At 45.4% G+C, this 21,533-nt stretch overlaps 2 protein-coding genes across 5 annotated transcripts in view; one reads left to right on the top strand and one right to left on the bottom strand.

Annotated features, from left to right (window-relative positions):
• Positions 1-281: 281 nt before the first annotated feature.
• LOC146571094 (uncharacterized) lies at positions 282-3,216 on the bottom strand. Its single transcript, XM_085279559.1, has 2 exons — positions 2,481-3,216; positions 282-850 (listed from the first exon to the last, which is right to left on the bottom strand). Exons 1-2 carry the CDS (start codon positions 2,777-2,779, stop codon positions 289-291), a joined length of 861 nt encoding a protein of 286 aa, XP_085135685.1. The 5' UTR covers positions 2,780-3,216; the 3' UTR covers positions 282-288.
• A 65-nt stretch (positions 3,217-3,281) lies between these two features.
• ttll11 (tubulin tyrosine ligase-like family, member 11) overlaps positions 3,282-21,533 on the top strand; it is a 30,145-nt gene continuing 11,893 nt past the window's right edge. For all 4 annotated transcript variants that reach the window (XM_085280066.1, XM_085280067.1, XM_085280068.1 and 1 more), the window contains exons 1-7: positions 3,282-4,434; positions 15,794-15,893; positions 16,903-17,036; positions 19,737-20,027; positions 20,143-20,427; positions 20,605-20,700; positions 20,786-20,898. In XM_085280066.1, coding sequence (XP_085136192.1) covers positions 3,922-4,434; positions 15,794-15,893; positions 16,903-17,036; positions 19,737-20,027; positions 20,143-20,427; positions 20,605-20,700; positions 20,786-20,898 — 1,532 coding nt within the window. In that variant the 5' untranslated portion in view covers positions 3,282-3,921. The remainder of the gene's footprint in view (positions 4,435-15,793; positions 15,894-16,902; positions 17,037-19,736; positions 20,028-20,142; positions 20,428-20,604; positions 20,701-20,785; positions 20,899-21,533) is intronic.

Here is a 21,533-nt window from a genome sequence, read left to right as displayed (position 1 = left end):
AACAAATTTCGTTGTATAACTACAATGACAATAAAGTTCTTTGAGTTTAAGTTTGAGTTTAAAATAAAGGCATTTTTTGCAGGTGAAGTCGAAATATAAACATTTTTACACACAGGGAAATAATTCAGAAAAAGCTGAAGGATGACTTGCATAAAAACTCAGAGGTTGTAATCTGGGAGGAAAAAATAATATGATATGACAAAGAAATATAGTTGAAGAAAAAGGATGTAAACACCTGCATCACTGAATGCATCATATTTAATACACAAGGTAAGGCCATGTAAGTTGCTACACTGAAGTCACGTCAATCCCTCTTGGTAAAGACACCTCAACCAGGGGAGAATCGATGCTCCTCAGAGGACTGACTGACTGACTGACTGACTGACTGACTGACTGACTGACGAATAACAACTCAGGATTGTTCTGGACATTTAGGCCGTCCAGCACATTGCTCTTTCTGCCAAAAAGCAAGGCCCCCCTATTTGTAAAAGGCCCTGCCCTGCCTCTCTTTGGCTCTAGTTCTGGATCTACTATATACCCTCCTTTAGGTCTGTAAGGAACTTGTATCACAGATGGTCCGGGCTTTGCTTTTAAATTTTGTAGGCCCAGATCCTTTTGTGGTGTTGGCCCTTTGTCGGTGCTAACTGACCCCAAGCTCTGGTCAGCTGGTGAGCTATGTGTGTCTTTATTATGGTAATGAAAATCAGCCAGAGAGCAGATATACTCTTTGGTTGATTTCTGTCCCTGACCCTTTTGAAGGCTTCTGAGTGGGGAGTACTGGCAGAACAGATGGTCTTTGAATCTGCTTTCTGGAGTGGAGCTGATCTTCTTTAGTACTTGGACACACACTCTCATGATGGCTTGGAGCATCAACTAAAGACTTGCTATTCTTCCTGGGGGGTGATGACACGGGGAACACAGAGAATGCACTGGATGTGGATATAGGAAACTTCTCTGAACATGGTCTTGGGGTTTCTGTCCAGTTCCTTTTATCTTTGAAGAAGGTTTGCTCTGCAAAGGTCAGGAAAGATTAATTAAAGCAAAGAAAGTAACCCATATATCCTAAAACATGAGTGAGAGCTTTTGAAAGCATTATATTACACTAGTGTATGTTTAGGCAGGGACATGGCACTTAAAGAATCCTGAGGAAAAAAGTGTTTTCAAACCTTACTTTTTGTATAAAGACTTAAAACTTTAATAGAAGTTTGGTAACACGTTATAATACTACCACCAAGGGGCCCAAAGATGTAATTCTCCTGTAAATAAATGGAATTTCAATGTATAATTATTTGAAATTATAATGTAATTATATTTACCTACAAATACATACTAGAATAAGGGTGTAACAAGTCAGGCTTTTAGATACAAAGAACTAATTAAACTGCATGTAAATGTAAGAACTGTGTAAGTAATTTCATGGTAATTTTGCAGAAAAACTAACAATTTAAACCGTAAATCTGGGAATGTTGGGGCGTAAACTTTTTGGAGTGTGAGCAATATTATGGAATGGATAACACTTGCCCTTTTACATCTTTATTTAACATTCATTATGCCGGTACATTTTCTGTTATTCAACTGTCCTTTGATTTACCTATAAAATTGTGATGAAGACTGTTCTCCCTTATCAACTTGCAAAAAAAAAAAATAAATATCGCCAGAATTTGCAGTTACTTTATAATAATTGAGCCAAGTCTAATTATTATTTTTCTCTCACAATCCCTGTTCAAATGTAACTTTTAAAAGGGGTGCACAGGAAAGGAGTGTCTCCTTTTCTATAAAATACCTGGAAGTTAGGAAATATTAAACCATTCCACAATACAGCTCTGCAACAAACTTATAATGTAAGCTAGGGGAAATTTTTTTTTTTTTTTTTTTTTTTTGCAAAGAAATCTTGCAGTACTTAAAATTATATATATATATATATATATATATATATATATATATATATATATATATATATATATATATATATATATATATATGTAGAGGGAGAGACTTACTGTGCATTATTTCTTCTTTCCCATAAACCACATAAATTTATAAATTTACTACTTAAAAATACCTACAGAATACTTTGTGCGTCCTTTTCCTGTAAAACACCCACAGTTTAGGCACTATTTAAAATAATTTATCCACTATTTACCTACAATGTAAGTACTTCTTGTTTCCTATAAAATATGTAAAGTTATGCAGTGTTTACAATTCCTTTTATGCAGTTTTTAAAAGTACTTACATGTACTTACAGTAGTATTCTTTGTTTTTTGTAAGAAAAATAAATAAATAAAAATAAAAACTGTCACCCTCTTATTCTAGTGTAGCCCTTTTAGATATGTGTGGTTAAATATAATTACGTTGTAATTTCAAATGAAATGCATTGAAATTCCATTTAATTACAGAGGAATTACACTCTCAGTCATAGTAAATTTGACTGACAATTCTGTAGTGTTTATGTCCCAGTAATAAACTGAAATACAGTTAACTTAACATAGGTGCCCTGAGCCGATGAAAGAAAGCTTCCAAGTTTGTCTCTACAAGAAGGACTTCCATTAGGGCACTCCTTCTTAACATTAAAAACATCGCATTTACCCCACTGGCACTGATACCGGAAGATGACCTCGATGATGTCTTTTAACTGTTGATCGTCGCTGAATTTGATCATGTTCTCCACATGTGCACACAGGAACCGTGGGATGTCATCTGGCTGCGCCAGGAGAGCTGCTCTGGATAAACTCTCCAGCAAACTTTTTAATCCATGAGGTGTGGAATTACTTGCGTCCATCCTTGATAGATAGTGGTATCTTTTCCGAAAACAGTTTGGGGAAAACTAGTGCTCCGGAAATGTGTTGCGCTTGTGTTAGGAGCAGAGTTTTTGCTATTGTCATGGAGAGAGATGACCGAGCTCTAGAATAACCAGAGCATTTGTCAGTGTATAAGTGTGCTGATATCGAAGAAGAGGTTATTCACAGTGCACACAGTCACTGCATAGCTTTACAACTATACATGGTTTTTAGACTAGATAAATACATGGGAAAGGCACCTGCTTCAAGGTGCACAGATTATCCTCGCTATGAATGGAATTTAGACTTTCTTTGTCAGAGCATTTTCCCCTGGCTTTGCAATATCACCAAATTGAATTAATAGATTATTAAACACACATACTCACCGTAATTAAAGCTACAGATTGTAAACCACTTGGTGTGGGAAAAGCGACCGTTTCTCATTTGATCAAATAATACGGTGATGAGCCGTATGGGAATACAGGGAATTACGAGGAACCCCAAAGGCAGCATCAGCTGGGTTCCAAACCAGATGGAGGCTGGGCGACGCGCTGTACACTGGCTTCTGCTGCTTAACAACACAGGGAGGACAACACACACACATACCGTAGAGCAGTGGACTGTGGGCTCCGTCGTAACGCTGGGCGCTGCTATGCTAAGTAGATATCGTTGCTGGTAAGATAAAGTCTATCATGAGTTGAGGCTTAGTGTCTCTAACCGGGCTCCGAGCCATGCGTTAGCCGAATGAAGTTTGACAGGCTAACGTCGGGTTTAGCTCCCTTTAAGGAGCTAGCAGTGTTGGCTACAAGTGCCGCCTGCCTCTAGCTGCCAGCTCGAGAGAACCGCTAGCTTCTCGAAGCTGATAGTTAAATATTGTGACCAGCCGGTTAACACGCTTGCTGTCAAGCCTGGGATGGTCAAGCGTTATCTTGCTCAGTAACGTGTACGTCTGAGGGCATCCCTTTGCTCTATTTGGTAAGCGAGCTGACCGCAGAGAAATGGCTTTCATTTGTTAATTGGCCGTTTAAGCCAGCAATGCGTACTTCATTGTATCTGAACACCGTTAGCTCGCCGGCGTCGGATTACTGCACCCTGTGGCACAGCGGTGCCCTGGCCAGAGGCGTCACACATCGCGTTTCGCATAATGAGTGATCAGTATGTCAAGGTTCAAGTCGAGCAAATGAAATCATTTGGCGAAGATGCAGAGAAGGAGGGAGTGGATACAGAAGAGCAGGTGCCGGGCTCCTCTCCTTCTGCCTCTGTCTCACCAGATCATCCCACCAGCACAGATGCATCCAGCACCTCTCTTCCCTGCAAACAAACAGGTAAAAGTCGCAGTAAGCCCGGCAGAGAGGACAAGAGACACACTTCTGATGTGGCATCGCAAGGCTCTGTAGTTTCCTCTGAGAAAAACTTAAACAGACTGGGGTATGAGCGGACACTTCAAGTCAAGGGAACTGGAAAGATACTGCAGCGGAAGTCAGAGCCCAATGGCAACTATGTCACCATCCACACATCCAAAAACATCGAAGAGATGCGCAGAGAGGAGGGATTCAAGCTTGCAAAGAAGAGGAGACCTGTGACGGTAGACACTTCAAAAGCCAAAACCTCTCTGGAGGCACTGAAGATAAGCATCAAGCAGCTAAAGTGGAAAGAGGTGTGTTACAAATGGACTGTCTTCTTATGGCTTCTGTACCTATGTGCTGTGTAAGTTTTACTCTTGTGGTAACAGGACAGCTGGTGTAGCCAAGCACCAGTTAATGGAAACATCCAGAGGGAAGCCCAAACATCAGCTTCATTTAGGTGGCTGCCCATGTGTAACAACTGGTTTCTTACTGTTGTGTAAGCACGAGCCAACAAGAACCATGTCTGAAGTATTTAGTTCTACCTTAATCCACCGCCTGGCATCTCTAGTCACTTCTTAGTTGTGCCAGAACTGGTGTGACTGGTGGATCCTTTAACTGAGGCTTCTGGGTTTCACTTTGTGCTGAACCACTACAAGTTAGAATACTTTATTTTACTCTGTGTTTAATAGCTGTCCCAAAAGAATCCTATAATTGTAACTACTGCTGCTTATAACCATTACCGCAGTGGACAGTCTTCTCTTCACTTTTCCACCTCTGCCATTTTATTACAGGGCGTACCTCTATGAATAAATATAAGTCACAAAACTTATATATATTCAGATGATGGACTGAATCTGTGTAGGAGTGTTTGAGGTTGTAAAAAAACTGAGGAAACACATGACAACAGCAGAACTGATGCAGGAATGAGTGGATTCCTAAAGACAGGCGACTGTTGTCAGTGCTGGTGCTGCTGTATGTTTTTCACTGCTAAATGCACTTTTTAAAAAAAGAAATGTCATGTGGATTTTTTACCAACGGCGACAACAAGGCTTGTGTTGTTTTTCCTTTTCTGAGTCATGTCTCCCTGCCTGTGTGCGTGTGTCATCATGGCAAAATGTACTCCTGGAGGCACTTACTGTACCAGGAACTACGAAGATGGTATTCAGTAATTTGGCTTGTATTTATACTTCTATTTATGGTTATAATCGGTAACATAAACATGTTACAAAAGCACAAGATAAACTCAGAGATCTGATGAGGTGGGTAGCGGAGAGTTGCTTTAGACCAGGATATGTAGTTCAGTGTGCATATTAGACAAATATGTAGGAATGCTTTCTTGTATTTGCGCAATATCTCTAAAATTAGAAACATCCTGCCTAGAGTGATGCTGAAAAACTAGTTCATGCATTTTATTTTTTTTTTACTTCTAGGCTGGACTACTGTAATTTAATTCAGGGTCGTGGGGGTGGAGCTTATCCCAGCTGTCATAATGGGAGAGGCAGGGTACACCCTGGGCAGGTCACCAGTCTGTTGCAGGGCTAACACAAAGAGACAGACAACCATTCAGTCTCATATTCACACCTATGAGCAATTTACAATCATCAGTTAACCCAACCCCAATAACTGCATGACTTTGGATTGTGGGAGGAAGCAAGAGTACCCGGAGAGAACCCATGCAAATACGGGGAGAACATGCAGACTCCACACAAAAAGGCCCCAGCCAGGTGGTGGAGTTGAACTCAGGAGCGTCTTGCTGAGAGGCAACGGTGCTAACCACATTATTATCAGACTCCCCTAAAAACTTACTGAAAAGCCTTCAGTTGATCCAAAATGCTGCAGCAAGAGTGCTGACAGGGACTAGAAACAGAGAGCATATTTCTCCCCTATTGGCTTCCCTTCGTTGGCTCCCTGTTAAATCCAGGGACCTTAAGGACCTTATTGCAATGCATCATCCCTATAGAGTTCTTTGCTCTAAGACTGCAGGCTTACTTGTCATTGTAGAGTATTTAAAAGTAGAAGGGGAGGCAGAGCCTTCAGCTTTCAGGCCCCTCTTCACTGGAACCAGCTCCCAGTTTGGATTTGGGAGAGAGACACCCTCTCTTCTTTTAAAATTAGGCTTGAAACTTTCCTTTTTGAAAAAGCTTGTAGTTGGTGCTGGATCAGGTGACCCTGAACCTTTCCTTAGTTATGCTAGGCTGCTGGGGGTTTCCCATGATGCACTGAGTGTTTCTTGTTCACTCACCTTTTCAATGCTGTGCTTACACACCAGTCTGCATTTAATCATTAGTTATTATTAATATAATGCTGTCTTTCAGTGGATTTCTTTTGTCCTGCCTCCCTCACCTCAACCCAACTGGTTGCGGAAGATGGCTGTCCCTCCCTGAGCTTGGTTCTGTCAGAGATTTCTTCCTGTTAAAAGGGAGTTTTTCTTCCAAGTGCTTGCTGATAGGGGGTTTGTTTGTTGGGATTTTCTCTTTATTATCATAGGGTCCTCACCTTCCAATGAAAAAGCACCTTAAAGTGACTGTTTTTGTGATTTAGCACTACAGAAATAAAACTGAAGTGAATTAAGAACCAGTTTTAAACTGCCAAAATGTATCAGAATCTGATTCAGTCTCCTCCCTTTTTACAGGAAGAAATCTCTGGACTAGGATCAGGGAGGGGCAGCCATCTGTGAGTGGCTAGAGGGGAGGAAGAATATACTTCTTATTTTTTTCCTTCTTATATCTCTATAAACATTATTGGCGGTTTTCTACTTACTTTCTATACTGTGATAAAATTCAGAGGCAGACAGATGCACCACATTTAATAGAGCAGGCATTTACCAACTCCACCCACCCTGTTGTTACATCTGGTTCCCTGTGACTTTGTCCAATTCACCAAAAAGAAATTCAAGTTGACTGGTCCTCATTTTGCCACTGTAGAGATCTTGGAAAGTGAAAAAACTTGAGCATCAAGTGGTGCAGTTCTGCCCGAAGAGCCTAACTTGAATGAAAGGTTTAATGCTTTTATCACAGCTTGTTGCCTGACAGCCACTTTTTTCAGTTGTTTCGTGGACCAAAATCAGTAAATTGGCTAACTGGTAGCTGCAAAGTATAATCACTTTTTATCCTTTAACTATCAAGATTAGGGATGGGTATCGTTTAGGTTTTATCCGATACCGGTGCCAAATCGGTACTTTTGAAACGGTGCCGGTGCTTAAACGGTGCTCGAACCGGTGCTTAAAGAATGGAGAACACAAAATTGGTCCAAAAACCTCTCATGTTCAGCTGTTTTTCTGTAAAAAGATAACAATGTTAGCCTTTTCTGCAGCTATGGGGCATATATGGTATCACTCTTGGCTGGAAGCAGTGCTTAATCAATGGAAAAAACACAAACTTTGTTCAAAACCTCTCATGTTTAACTGTTTTCCACTTTTTCTTTGGTCATTTTAGCCTTTTTGGCCAGGGTGAAGGGAGTATCTGCCATCAAACAAGAAGACAGCCGCATGTAGCTATGATGATGTTTCCTAGTTCACCTTACATGCACTAATGTAATAACGTGGTTAGCCTACTCAACGTAAATCACACAAGAACAACATTAAGCTACTCACGCAGAGAAGAACGGCTGCTGCTGCCATCAAATACGGCGCATTTCTCGGCTTTTAAAAAAACGCTATGCGTCGCCAGGTGTTTCATCGGATTCTTGGTGTTACCTCCTTTGACAGTATCACAGTATCAGTTTAAAGCACTTGTTGCAGGCTGCTGAGTTTGCATATTTTGCTGTGAAGTACAGCCAGACTTTTAACCGCTTCGCCTTGGGCATTTTTAATCTGTAGCTCTGCTCTAACAGAACGTACGTACCTGGCCCCGCCTACTATTCTCGGAAACGTAAAACGATTGGCTAGAAGTGTATCACAGCTCAGGAAAAAAAAAGCACCGAAATAAAGCACCGAAATGTGCGCTGCTTTTCGGTCTGGTTACTACCGTTTATGTCAGAACCGGTGCCATCATGGCACCGGACACCGGTACCCATCCCTAATCAAGATGCTACAAGACAGGATTGCCATCAATTTTGCCAGGAGCCTGAGAATTTCAGTCCACATGGGTCCGATGTATGAAATTACAGGGGATGGCTGTTGATGTGTTCTAATCGACAGCTTTCAAACATTTATGCGCAGCCTACTTGATCCCATTCTTCTTAATCTGAGCTGTAAACACCATCTGTTAATTTTGAATGTGATGCAATTAATACCTGCTATCAGGCATTATTACCCATCTTTCATTATGCATGAGAGGTGAAAAAAGACAATTTGATGAGACAGGCGAAATAAACGCTCCCCTTAGCCACGGCAACCGAGCGGCGACGCTTACAGCTCCTGCAGAAAATGACAGACAGAAGGCCTATACATTACCACACCTGGTCCGCACCGTAGCCCGTAAGCCGGTGGTGCTTTAGATCTTGTGTCATTTTGAAAGTAGCTGTCAACCACTCTGAAGGGGCTGAAACTGAAGCAGGCAGGCTGGTTTTGCCATTATTGAATAAACACCCTTTCAGTGAGTTGTAAGACACGTAACTTTATGAAATTTGTTTCAGCAACACGTTGAAATAAATTTCATGAAGTTTGTCAACATTTTAGAGACTGATGAGGCTTTTAAGGTGCATCCAGATTGCCACGTCTCTACATCACTGTCAGCTGATTTTCAGCATATGGCATTCTCTTAAACAGTGGGAAATCATTAGCCTTAAAGCTCCTCTAATCCAATCAACTTTTAGTCCTCTTTGTGGGAGAGAGGATGGCAGCGTGAGGGTCAGCTTGGAATATTAGACTAATGACAGTGTATGTCAACATATGCGTGGGATTTTCATGAGGATGCCGCAGACTAAGCTGACGTTCTGAATCGATGCGTATGGATTTCAAAATACTTCACACCTAAAGGCTTCCTTGGAGCTTCTGTTTGAAACTATAAATGCTGTTTACTCGAGGCATAACAGATTGGGTGCAACTTGAAATATCTATGTTGCAGCAACCTATAAGCCAAGTTTATTTTTCCCCCATTAAAAAGTGGCTCTGAAAGCTAACTTTTCCCATACGTCACATGCTAACCAGTCCATGCAAACACAACAGGGCTATTTTTATGGTGTGATCCCTGCTCTAAATAATTTGACCTCACTCCCCTGGCATCTGTGTGGCAGGGTTTAGAACCGGTCACTCTGTTTCTCACTAAGTCATTAATTAGATGTTTATCTTGCAGCGAGGCAGCAGAGTGGGTCGAGTCAAAGTTGAATTTAGGCTCGCGATGGTGTGCTGCTACTTACCAGTGTAATCTGTTAAAGCCCATATGATGTAATAAAGTCACAGCCTCTGTGACTGAGTTCTTCCCAGCTCCATGTTGATACTGTAACGTTCACAAGAACCAGACGGTTGGGTCTCAGTTTGTCCGTTTATTCGGCACATAAGCAAGCGGGTTGCTAACTCAGGGGAGAGCGCCCTCGTGCTACACCTCTCTTCAGCCTGGCACCCACACAACACAGAACCCAGGTCCCCCCACCCCTTCCTCCACACCACCCTCCCTACTTCCTGCAGCACAACCAAACATGAATCTTAAAGGAACAACAACAGTGTGCAAAGATAACCAACATGTACAATAACACTTAACCATCGTTACACTGCCCCCCCAGCAATAAGTTCCTCGTCCCCGAGGGAACGACACAGTCTCTGAGGCGGGGTGGTAGCCTACGTTCCCTCCTTGACCTCCTGAGCCCCTGAGGTGGGCGCGGAGCGTCGGGGCTTTGGGGTGAAGAGTCCGAGGGAGGGGAACGCAGCCCCGGTCGGGGGCCCCTCTGAGCAGGGTCATGGACGCTCTGTACACGTCCCTCTGGAAAGGAGGGGAGGGACTGCCCTCTGTAGGGGGCCATCCGGTCTCTGTGCAGCGCTACTATCCTCCCCCTAGGAGGCAACTGCACCCTGTAAACAACCTCCCCCACTCGCTCTAGGACGCTGCAAGGCCCCACCCAGCTGCTATCCAGTTTAGGACACCGTCCCTTCTTTCTCTTTGGGCTGTAGACCCACACCAGCTCCCCAGCACGGAAGTGCCTCCCCTTAGTGGTGATGTCATAATTCCTCTTTTGGCGCAGGCCTGCCTTCGCCAGCTGCTCCCGGGCGTAGGAATGTGCAGAATCCAGCCGGTCCTGCAGCTTCCTTGCGTAGTCCCGGCCTGGTGGTGCTTCTGGCGCGTCCGGGGGCTTCCCAAAAGCCAACTCTGCAGGAGTTCTCAGCTCTCTCCCTAACATGAGCAGGGCAGGCGTACATTGGGTGGAGTCTTGCACTGCCGACCTGTAGGCCATGAGGATAAGGGGAAGATGGTAGTCCCAGTCCCGTTGGTGTTCTGAGGTAAGGATGGCTAGCTGCTGGGCCAGCGTCCTGTTAAACCTTTCCACCAGTCCATCGCTTTGGGGGTGAAGTGGGGTGGTGCGGGTCTTCTTAATCCCAAGGCGTTCACACATGGCAGCAAATACCTTGGACTCAAAGTTACGCCCCTGGTCACTGTGGAGGGTCTCTGCTGTTCCAAAGCGGCTGAACATCCCCTCCACTAATACATCAGCGACAGTCTCAGCCTCCTGATCTGGGATGGCGTATGCTTCCGGCCACTTGGTAAAATAGTCCATGGCCACAAGAACATAGCGGTTTCCTCTGTCTGTGCGAGGAAATGGGCCCATGACGTCCACAGCTACTCGCTCCATTGGAGCCCCTGCTGGTTGCTGCTGAAGCTGAGCCCGGGACTGGTCCTGTGGCCCTTTGTGTGAGGAACATGCATCACAGCTGCGGCAAAAGTCCTCCACATCCCTCCGCTGTTGACCCCAGTAATAGCCCTGGCGGAGGCGGCGGAGAGTCTTAGAGACCCCAAAGTGGCCGGAGCCAGTGCTCCCATGGCAGGCTTCCAGCACCGCTGACCTCAGCGACCTTGGCACCACAACCTGCCACCTCTCCTCCCCCGTGGCAGGATCCTTCCAGGCACGCTCCAACACCCCCTCCTTCAGCCTGAGAGCTGCAAACTTGGCCCATAGCCCCCTGGTACAGATGGAAAACCCAGTGACCTCATCCCAAAGGGGTTGCTCCCCCTTCTCCAGCCACTGCAGGACCGGCAGCAGGTCTGTGTCTTGTTCCTGCCGTGCCCTCCACTCCGCTGCATCCACCACCAGAAGAGCCCTGCAGGCGAGCTGTGCTGCTCCGTCTATTGTCGTGAGTTCCCGCTCTATTTCCTCTCGCTTCTCACAGTAACGGCAGCCAGCTGCAGCACATGGGCGGCGAGAGAGGGCGTCTGCGTTAGAATGGTGCGTCCCTGCTCTGTGCTCCACAGTGAAATTGAAGGCTTGGAGCTCCTCCAGCCAGCGAGCCACCTGTCCCTCTGGCTCCCTGAAGGACATCAGCCACTGAAGGGCAGCATGATCAGTTCTGATAACAAATGCTGTGCCGCACAGGTAGTACTTAAAGTGTCTCACCCCTGCCACCACAGCCAGCAGCTCTCGTCGTGTGACACAGTAGCGCCGCTCACTCCTGTTCAGGACCCGACTGAAGTACGCCACCACCTTCTCACCTTCCGGCCCAACCTGCGACAACACAGCTCCCAGCCCCACATTACTTGCGTCAGTGTCCAGGACAAAAGGCAGGGTGGGGTCAGGGGGGGCGAGGACTGGGGACTCTGTCAGCGATTTGCGGAGGGTGTTGAACGCCTGCTGACAGTCCTGGGTCCAGATGAAGTCACGGTCCTTCTGCAGCAGGTGGAAGAGTGGTGCGGCTATGGAGGAAAAGCCCTTCACAAACCTCCTGTAATAAGACGCCAGTCCTAGGAAGCTTTTGAGCTGTTTCTGGTCTGCTGGTGTGGGCCACTCGGTAATGGTGTGAATTTTTTCCTCCAAAGTGCTGATGCCCTCACGACCCAGCTTGTGGCCCAGAAACTCCACCTCCCTCCTCATGAAGTGGCACTTGTCGGGATGCAGCTTCAGGCCTGCAGCCGCCACCCTCTCCAACACTTGTCTCAGGGCATCCAGGGCAGCATCAAAGGAGCTCCCGTGCACTAGAAGATCATCCAGGTAAACCAGACACCGTTGCCGTGGGACGCCAGCCAGCACACTGTCCATAAGCCTCTCGAAGGTCGCAGGAGCGTTGCAAAGACCAAAGCTCAGGACTTTGAACTGCCATAGTCCCCTGTTAGTGCAGAAGGCTGTCTTCGGTCTGGATTCCGGGGACAGTGGCACCTGCCAGTAGCCACTCCGCAGGTCCAGGGTGGAGAACCAGGAGGACCCGGCTACTAAGTCGAGAGACTCATCAATCCTGGGAAGGGGGTAAGAGTCCTTCTTCGTCACTTTGTTGAGTGGTCTGTAGTCCACACAGAAACGCATCCTAGGACTTTTTTTCTTAGGCACCATCACCACCGCGGAGGCCCACGGGCTATCAGATGGCTCTATGATGCCCGCCTTCATCATTTCACACAACTCTCTGTCTGCAGCCTCCTGATGAGCCAGGGGCAGGCGGCGGGGGCGCACTTTAATAGGCTGGGCATCCCCGGTCTCAATGACGTGCTCTACCAAGTGTGTCAAGCCAACATCACTTTCTTTCAGGGCAAAAATGTCACTAAACTCTTTTAGTACCAGCCATAGACTCTCTTGCTGCTGTGGAGTCAGCCCCTCACAGTTCTTTGACCAGATACTCCTCACTGCTGAGAGCCTCTCCTCCTCCTCCGCTCGCTGTTCTGCTGGCGGGTCTGCAGGGGTCTCTGCGGTGGAGGTGGACGCCGCGGCAGATGCTGTGCAGACCGGGGGGGGAATAAGCGGCACCTTCTTCCCATCAGGGAGTGCGAGGAAGCCTTTGCCTAAGTCCAGTACACCACCAATGGCTCGTAAAAAATCCAGCCCAAGGATGCAGGCGTCCTGCACGTCAGCCACCCAGGCAGCATAAGACACTCCGAGGTCCCCCACCTTGAACTGGAACACTCCCCTCCCTCTCATTGGGGCCAGATCACCGGTCACAGTCTTAAGTTGCACATTAGTCGGTTGCACAGCAGCTCCGGGTGGGACAACATCGGGTCGGACCAGCGTTGCATTGGACCCCGTGTCCAGCAGGGCCGTACAGGACACCCCCGCAATCGTCACTGGAACATGGCAAAAGCCGCCAACCTGGGTCCAGCCCACAGCGATGGCCGCACCAGGTGGGGGTGGCGGTGGAGTGGGGATGTCGTTCTCCCAGGCCCGTGTACTCCCGCCTACACGGGCCCATGGGCGTTTCCCTGAACCGCTGCAAGCTTGGGGCACTGCCTGATGAGGTGTCCGACTTGTCCACATCCCCAGCAGCTCTGCGGTCGGCGGTGTGGGCCAGCCCGAGGGGAAGGCGACTGCAGCGAAGCCGCCTGCACCAAACTGCACAGGCCCGCTGGCGTCTCCGTCTGTTCCACAGGTGCTGACACAGCCCTCACCACGTGTGCGTCATCAGCGCCCCCAGAGGATCCCGCAAGCATCTCCCTCTCCAACGCTAGCTCCAGGGCTGCACTGAGTGTGGCCGGCCGAGCAAGCTGAGTTTGCATACGGAGCTCTTTAGAGCTCAGGGCCTGCAGGAACTGGTCCCGAGCTAACTCCGCCTGCACTGATGGTGGCATGCTGTCATACGCCCTCCGGCAAAGGCACTCGACTTCATGGGCCAAAATGCGGAGGGGCTCACCTGGCAATCTGCGTCTGTTGTGGAACTCCGACCTCAGCAGCACTGGTTGGTTATACTGCCCGAAGCGCCTCTGAAGTGCTCCGACCAGAGCATTATAATCTCCCCTCTGCTCCTCGGTTAGCAGCAGCAGGCATGCAGCTGCATCCTCACACAGGCACAAAGCCAACTGGAGAGCTTTATGTTCCTCAGACCAGCCAGCTGCAACAGCTAACAGCTCGAACTGTGCGATAAACACTTCCCATGGCGTCTTGCCGCTGAACTTAGGCGTTTTTATATGCGCTGCAGCTTGCTGGGCGCCGCCATGTTTGTTTACATCACGTGACGGCGCGCCAAGCGAGGTCGACTCCTTCCCGCCGGAATCGCGGCCGCTGTGCGAACAGTTCCCGAGCCTAGTCAAACCTGGAGAAAATCCAGCCTCGGCAGACAGCCGCAGCGCCGTTTCCCTCACTCCATGGGCGGGCGAGCGCGGACGAACCTCCCTCTCCTCCGTCTCCTTCTTAATCCTGCCCGGCAACATCCTCGTCTCGTAACGGCAAGCGTCGCCAGCAACAGGGTGTCGGGCGTTCTGGGGTTCTTTTTTCTTTCTTCACTTCTGACACCAATGTAACGTTCACAAGAACCAGACGGTTGGGTCTCAGTTTGTCCGTTTATTCGGCACATAAGCAAGCGGGTTGCTAACTCAGGGGAGAGCGCCCTCGTGCTACACCTCTCTTCAGCCTGGCACCCACACAACACAGAACCCAGGTCCCCCCACCCCTTCCTCCACACCACCCTCCCTACTTCCTGCAGCACAACCAAACATGAATCTTAAAGGAACAACAACAGTGTGCAAAGATAACCAACATGTACAATAACACTTAACCATCGTTACAATACTTTGAACTTGCCAGCTCTAAAATGTGTGTTTGATTTAACAGCTGTGAGGAATCTTTACAATAAACTATTTATTTGAGCGTTCCTGAATGTAGGACGCAGACAGTGGAGAGCAAATTCAGTGTTGAGTCGTGCTGTTGTCTACATGGATAATATGGCAGATGACTTTTGGATAATTCTAAGATTTTAAGTTTATCTACAGTTTTTGTACAGCTTTATTTTTTTAATTCACATTTAATAGTGGTGAGAGAATAACTCTCCTATTAACTAAAGTTGTATCACAAGTATAAAAAGCTGAGAGTTTAAGGGCTGAAAAACTAAAGATTGTGCACATAATTCATTCTCAGACTGATTGTTTGTTTATATTGCTTTTATGTAGCTTTTTTAGGTAGTGCTGTGCGATACTGCAGATTTTATATAAAAATAAATACATGGCCAGTATTGCTGATACCACTGTCAATACCGATACTTTTAACTTATAAAGTTGGCTTTTGTCAAGTCAATACAAAAGGTTTTAGACATTTTTCATAGTGCATGTTTGAGGTGTATTTTTTCATTTCCAAAAAAACTATTTATGTAACACAATTCAGTGGGCTACATACTGAGGATACAAACAAAGTATCAATCTATCATGTTAGCGTCAATCCAATACCAATACCAGCACTGGTGTGTACTAATACTGCTACTATCTACTATTATTAATATCTGGATGGATTCCCCACACCTCTGCTGGGTGGCTTCTGTGTGGTTTGGAGTGTGTGCGTGAGAGTTAGCAGATGAGGTGTAAAGGACTAAACTGTCCTTTACCCTGTGCCAGCAGGATTTCCTCGCTGTGTAAATCCTCTTTATAGTATCACTTCTCCTCCTCTTTCCCAGCTCTTCACAACATAACACGCACTTACCTGCCATCTTTGGGCAAGATTAGCCCCGTTTTCTCGGTTCACTGCGAGGACAAAACACCTTCCTAATGTCCTGAGTAGATTAGCCTTTGTTCTTGTTTGCAAACACGAGTTCCTTAATGAACTGTTCTCATCATTCTGTATGTTTTCAGCCCTCTGCTATGTCTCCCTTTCACTGTTCTTTCTTGCTTTCCCCCCCCTCAGTTTCCTTTAGGAAGGCGAACAGCCTGTGATATCTACTGGCACGGCGTTTCCTTTCATGACAATGAAAATATCGTCTCAGGGCAGGTCAACAAGTTCCCAGGTATTTCACAGATTCTTCCTCTCACCTCTTCTTATCTTGCTACCACCTGCAGCAAATCGCATATTATTTATTGCAGTATGGATTCAGGATTCTGTTATCATAACCAGGTTATAGTGTTGTCCTACATTACCCCAGGCACTTTATTCTGAGCCAACAAGGGTTGTTAAAATGGTTAATAGTCCTTCTCTGCAATCATTCTGCTTATTGTGAAACTGGCTACATTTACTGAACAGTTTACACTCACTGTCAACAACGTGCTGGAAATACTCCTCAGAGAGATTGGTCCACATTGCTGTTTGAGTACACTGAACTCATTTTCTCGTTCAAGAAACCAGTTTGAGGATATTTGAGGTTTATGACATGAAGCTTTATCCTGCTGGAAGCAGGCACCAGAAGGTGGGTAAATGGTGGTAATAACAGGCTGGACATGGTCAGCGAGAATACTCAGGTAGGCTGTGGTGCCCAAAGAGTGCTAAGAAAATATTCCCCACACCATTACACCACCAGCAACAGCTTGAACTTGATATGAACCAGGATTGATACGTGTTTTCATGGTGTTTACACCAAATTCTGACCTCCAGCAGGTCACTGGGGTGGATGTCTTTGACTCATCAGACCAGGCGACGTTTTTTCAACCTACTGTTGTCCAATTTTGTTGAACGCAATTTTAGCTTCAGTTTCGTGTTCTTAGCTTACACAAATGCCACATGTTGTGGTCTTCTGCTGCATTTAGTGCGTACAGGGATGTTCTTCTGCATACCTTGGTTGTAACTAGTGATTTGAGTTCATTGCCTTCCGATCAGCTCAAAACTGTGTTGGAAAATGATTAAAATCACCTTTCTTTACCTGGCTGTCTATATGACTGAATGCACTGATTTGCTCCCATGCGATTGGCTAGTTAGATATTGGTGTTAATGAGCAGTTGAGGAGGTGCACCTAACAAAGTGACCAGTGAGTGTAAATCGTGCCAATCGTGTATTCAGTTTCTTATGTAAAACTGTCCATGCAGGAATGATCGAAATGCTGCGAAAGATCAACCTCAGCAGAGCAGTTCGGACTATGCAGGAGTTGTTCCCAGAAGAATACGACTTCTATCCCCGTTCCTGGATCCTGCCTGAGGAGTACCAACAGTTCACCACACAGGTACGTTCAAAATAAATTAAAGAAAATTGACACAAATAAAAATGATGACACTGGATATGAAAACCCTTGTTAAGCGTCTTTAACTGTTTTTCTGTGTAACTATTGATGGGGAAACATGGAAGCTATGTGTGGCTAGCTTATTTCAGTGAGCTAAAGTCATGTGAATATGATGACAAAAGGTGAGAAACGGAAATTGGAGTTCTTCCAAGATATAATGTTTATACTTTAATCTGGTAAATTGAGTCCAGAAACCTCTTCTCATGTGGGGAAGCAGCAATAATAGTGTCTTGTTTGAAATAAGAAGCAAGGGGGCAATTTAGTTTGCTTGTGTTAATAATAAAGCTAAAAGAGACAGATGAGCTGTTATTACCATAAACCAAAACTAGATGTTGGTCAAAATGAGAGCAAGTCAAATTGTTAAATGGGTAGGTTGAGTCAGCTGCAAAGGCAGACCACAGCAGGCCTTGTAGAAGCATACCAGTGATAAGTGTAGCAGTAGCTGTATTAATTTTAGTGCACCAGGTGTCCTACAAAGTGAGTCCAAACACAGCAGCAATGACCTCAATAAATTTATTGAAATGAGTCTTATTTACCTTTTGGGAATGGCTTTAAAATACAAATATAGATGATTGGTTCACTCATGGATGACTCAGTGTTTCTTTCAAGTTCTCCAAGTTAGTCCAAATGATGAACACAGATGCTGATCTTATGTAGTCTACTCATATTTTTATTGGTTTTGTAAATAAAAATGTGTGTTTTATTATCTGCATGTACTGTTTATGCAATATTAAGATTTACAGGAATATCTAATTACAAAAAAGTTGTATTTTCTTCCAAAATATTAAAATAGATTGATGATGTATTCAGATGAATACGTGGTCAGTTCTTCTAATTGAGATTTGATTGCAACTGTATGTTATGTCCAGCAGAGGGCACCAGAATATTGCTTTTTATCTTATTGTAAAACCTTTAGGCCATGACTCAGTATTATAAAACAAATCAGGCTGAAGACAAATGTATAGTGAAGACAAATAATAATTCACTGAAAGACTGAATATTCATCTTTTAGGTAGAGGTGAAAGGATCGGTAATGCAGGTAAATGGAGATAAAGTATCTGAATTTCACGAGTGGGACCACGCCTCCAAACACGTTCCTTCCGGTTTTTATCTATATATGATCCCCCAGTTCTACAAGGTGTTCGTTCTTGTTTACATGCCCCACCTTCCCTCCCCTTTTCACTTCTTCCACTTCTTCACTTCTATTTGGTACACGGGGATCTGCCAGGCCCGGGAGCCGCCGCCAGTCCCCTTCGAGGCCTTCCCCAAACCACAGCTCAATTCATGTTTAAGCCATCCACCTTTATCTACTAAAACGGTGTCAAACCTAAAATGAGGACGTGGGCCCAGCGAGTGAAATGTGAGTTGTTTGTAAACCTCAGATTAACCAAATCTTTGATTGCTACTTCCTGTGCAGCTGCAAGTTAAGATAATGAATTTATTTAACTGCACTGCTTATAGAAAATTAAGGGAACACTGTTTAATCAGAGTATAGCATCAGGTCAGTTAAACTTGTGGAGTATTGATCTGGTCATTTAAGTAGCAGAGGGGGGTTATTAATCAGTTTGAGCTGCTTTGGTGCTAATGAAATTAACAACAGATGCACTAGAGGGGCAACAATGAGACAGTGGAGGCCACTGATATTTTCCCCCTCTTCATCTTTTCTGACTGTGTTTTATGTTTTTTCCATGAATTTTGCATTTGGCCAGGGCCAGTATCACTACTGGTAACATGAACCCCACAGAGGATGGCACATCCTAGCAATACGTACCATTGCCTCAAGGGTTTCCAGGAAGCTGGACATGGTCGTAGAAGGTCCTTAACCCATGAGCAGGACGGGTATCTGCTCCTTTATGCCAGGAAGAACAAATGACCTCCAGCAGACCATTGGTGTGAATGTCTTTGAACAGTCAATCAGAAACAGACTTCATGAAGGTGGCCTGAGGGCCCGATGTCCTATAGTGCCATAGCCCAACATCATGGTATTTGCATAGAGTACCAGAATTGGCAGGTCCAACACTGGTGCCCTGTACTTTTCACAGATGAGTGTAGGTTCCCCCTGAGCCCATCTGACAGACGCGAAAGGGTCTGTTGAAGCGATAGAGAACGTGATGCTGCCTGTAACAGCATGTTTGGTGGTGGGACAGTGATGGTCTGGGGAGGCATATCCATGGTGGAACTCACAGACCTCTACCAGGGACAGGAATGAAATCTTTTGGCCCATTGTAAGGTTGGTGCACTGGATCCCGGGTTCCTGCTGGTGCACGGCAGTGTGGTGAGATTATGTAGGCAGTTCTTAGAGGATGAAGAAACAATGTGCAATCCTTTCATTCCCGACTCATTAACCAGTCCATATCAGTATAGAAAAGACAAATATTTTTTCTAAAATTTGTGAGCAGTGTATATTTCACAAAAAGAAACACCTGAATAATTTACAACTTTTCTCCACCTATCTGTTGCTACTGCTGCTGAGACGGTGAACAATAACCGTTTTCTACAGGTTCTATGTGTTTCATAACAAGTTGTTACGTTCCCAGTTCGTGTGGTCTTTCAACAGGCTGTTTTGATACAGCATCAACAATAGAAACATGTTTAAACTTCCTTGACTCACACTCACTGGTGTACCTTTTCCCTCTGCTGCAGATTCACATGGTGAAAGAGAAGGATGCTACAGTGAATCCCACTTTCATTGTCAAACCAGATGGGGGCTCTCAGGGGGACGGTATCTACCTCATCCGTGACCCTAGTGACCTCAAGCTCATGACGGGTTCGCAGGCCAAACAGGGCGTAGTCCAGGAGTACATCCAAAAGCCGTTACTTATTGACAAACTTAAGTTCGATATCCGGCTCTACGTTCTTATAAAGTCCTTGGAGCCGTTGGAGATCTACATTGCCAAAGAGGGACTGACACGTTTTTGCACCGAGCTGTATCAGGTAGCCACGATGGTGTCAGCAAACTGTGCTGTGAAGCCGTGACCTTAAAGGTAACAAATTTTGTTCTTTTCTTTTTGTTTTTCTTCGTTTCGTCTTTTTGTGTGTTTCTGTGAAGGAGCCAAGTCAGAAGAATCTTAGCCACGTCTTCATGCACCTGACAAACTACTCGCTCAACGTCCACAGCGGCAACTTCGTGCACTCAGACAGCCAGAGCACCGGCAGCAAGCGCACTCTCTCCAGCGTGCTGTACAGATTAGCAGCTAAAGGTGTCGACATCAAGAGGGTGTGGTCGGACATCATCGCCCTTGTCATCAAGACTGTCATCGCCGTGGTGCCTGAACTTAGAGTCTACTACCAGGCTGACATACCACCCGGCAAACCAGGACCCACGTGCTTCCAAGTAATTATACAATAAATAAAATAATCAGATAAGATCCACTTTATATTGATCACACGTAGATATTTTCTTAAGTCTTAATGACCTTTTCATCAATCCTCATTATTTGTATATATTTGAGAATTTTAAATATATACGGTATAGAAAGTATGTTGCTGACATTCTGTGGGTGTGTTTCAGATATTAGGCTTTGACATCTTGCTCATGAAGAACCTAAAGCCCGTACTGTTAGAAGTCAACTCCAACCCTAGTATGAGAATCGAGCATGAGCAGGAGGTAAGAGTGAAATGTCAGCAGCAACATCATCATATTTTAAAGCCTCTTATTTCTTTTTGCTGTAAGCAGTACTTGCATTTTTTAGGTGGCACCCGGAGTTTTTGAATATGTTCCCAGTCCGGTGGATGAAGAGGTCAAAGTGGGCGTGATCAGGGACACTCTGCGTCTAATGGATCCAGGCCACAAGAAACCCACAGTGTAAATATATAGACTTGCCTGAAGTTAATTGTGTTTAAAGTTGAGGCTTTTTCTCCAGCTTTCCTACTGGGAACACCTCGGACACACACACACACACACACACACACACACACACAGACGCATGCAAAGCCTGAAGTCCTTGCATTCTTGTCTGCATGTTCACTTTTTAAGGACATGATATCTCACTCTTCCCATCCCTCCTCGGAGTCCTGCTCTGCACTGCTCAACAGCTCTCCCTAAGCTTGTTAAATGGAAAAATTAAATTCAGCTGAGCCGTGGTGGAAATTCACACATTACTGTACGAGTCTGGTGGCTCAATCTCTCTCTGGCTGACTGGCCCTGTGTGGTGCCTGACAATAAATCTCCTCCTACATTAGGTTTTTATTTTCTTTTTGTTTTCTCACCCTCAGTCTGTTTTTCTTTTATGACAATAGGATTTACAGCTTCTGTTCGGCCACCATCTCAATTTCTTCCGTTTTTTCTCACTTTGCCCATCCTTCCATCACCTTTTTTTCTTTACTCTCCTCCTCAGATTATTTTCTTTATCGGAAATTCTGCTTTGTTGTGCACGTTAAAAAGATCTGGTTAGGCACATTGCCCACATAACTACTAAAGTCATGACCACTAACATGTTA

The sequence above is a fragment of the Mchenga conophoros genome, linkage group LG7 (assembly GCF_057382185.1).
Source record: "Mchenga conophoros isolate Kocher_MC1m ecotype Shallow Benthic linkage group LG7, M_conophoros_male_GT1.1, whole genome shotgun sequence".
Classification (NCBI taxonomy): domain Eukaryota; kingdom Metazoa; phylum Chordata; class Actinopteri; order Cichliformes; family Cichlidae; genus Mchenga; species Mchenga conophoros.
Note: the sequence above shows the minus strand (reverse complement) of the source record. Positions and strands in the feature narration are given on the sequence as shown.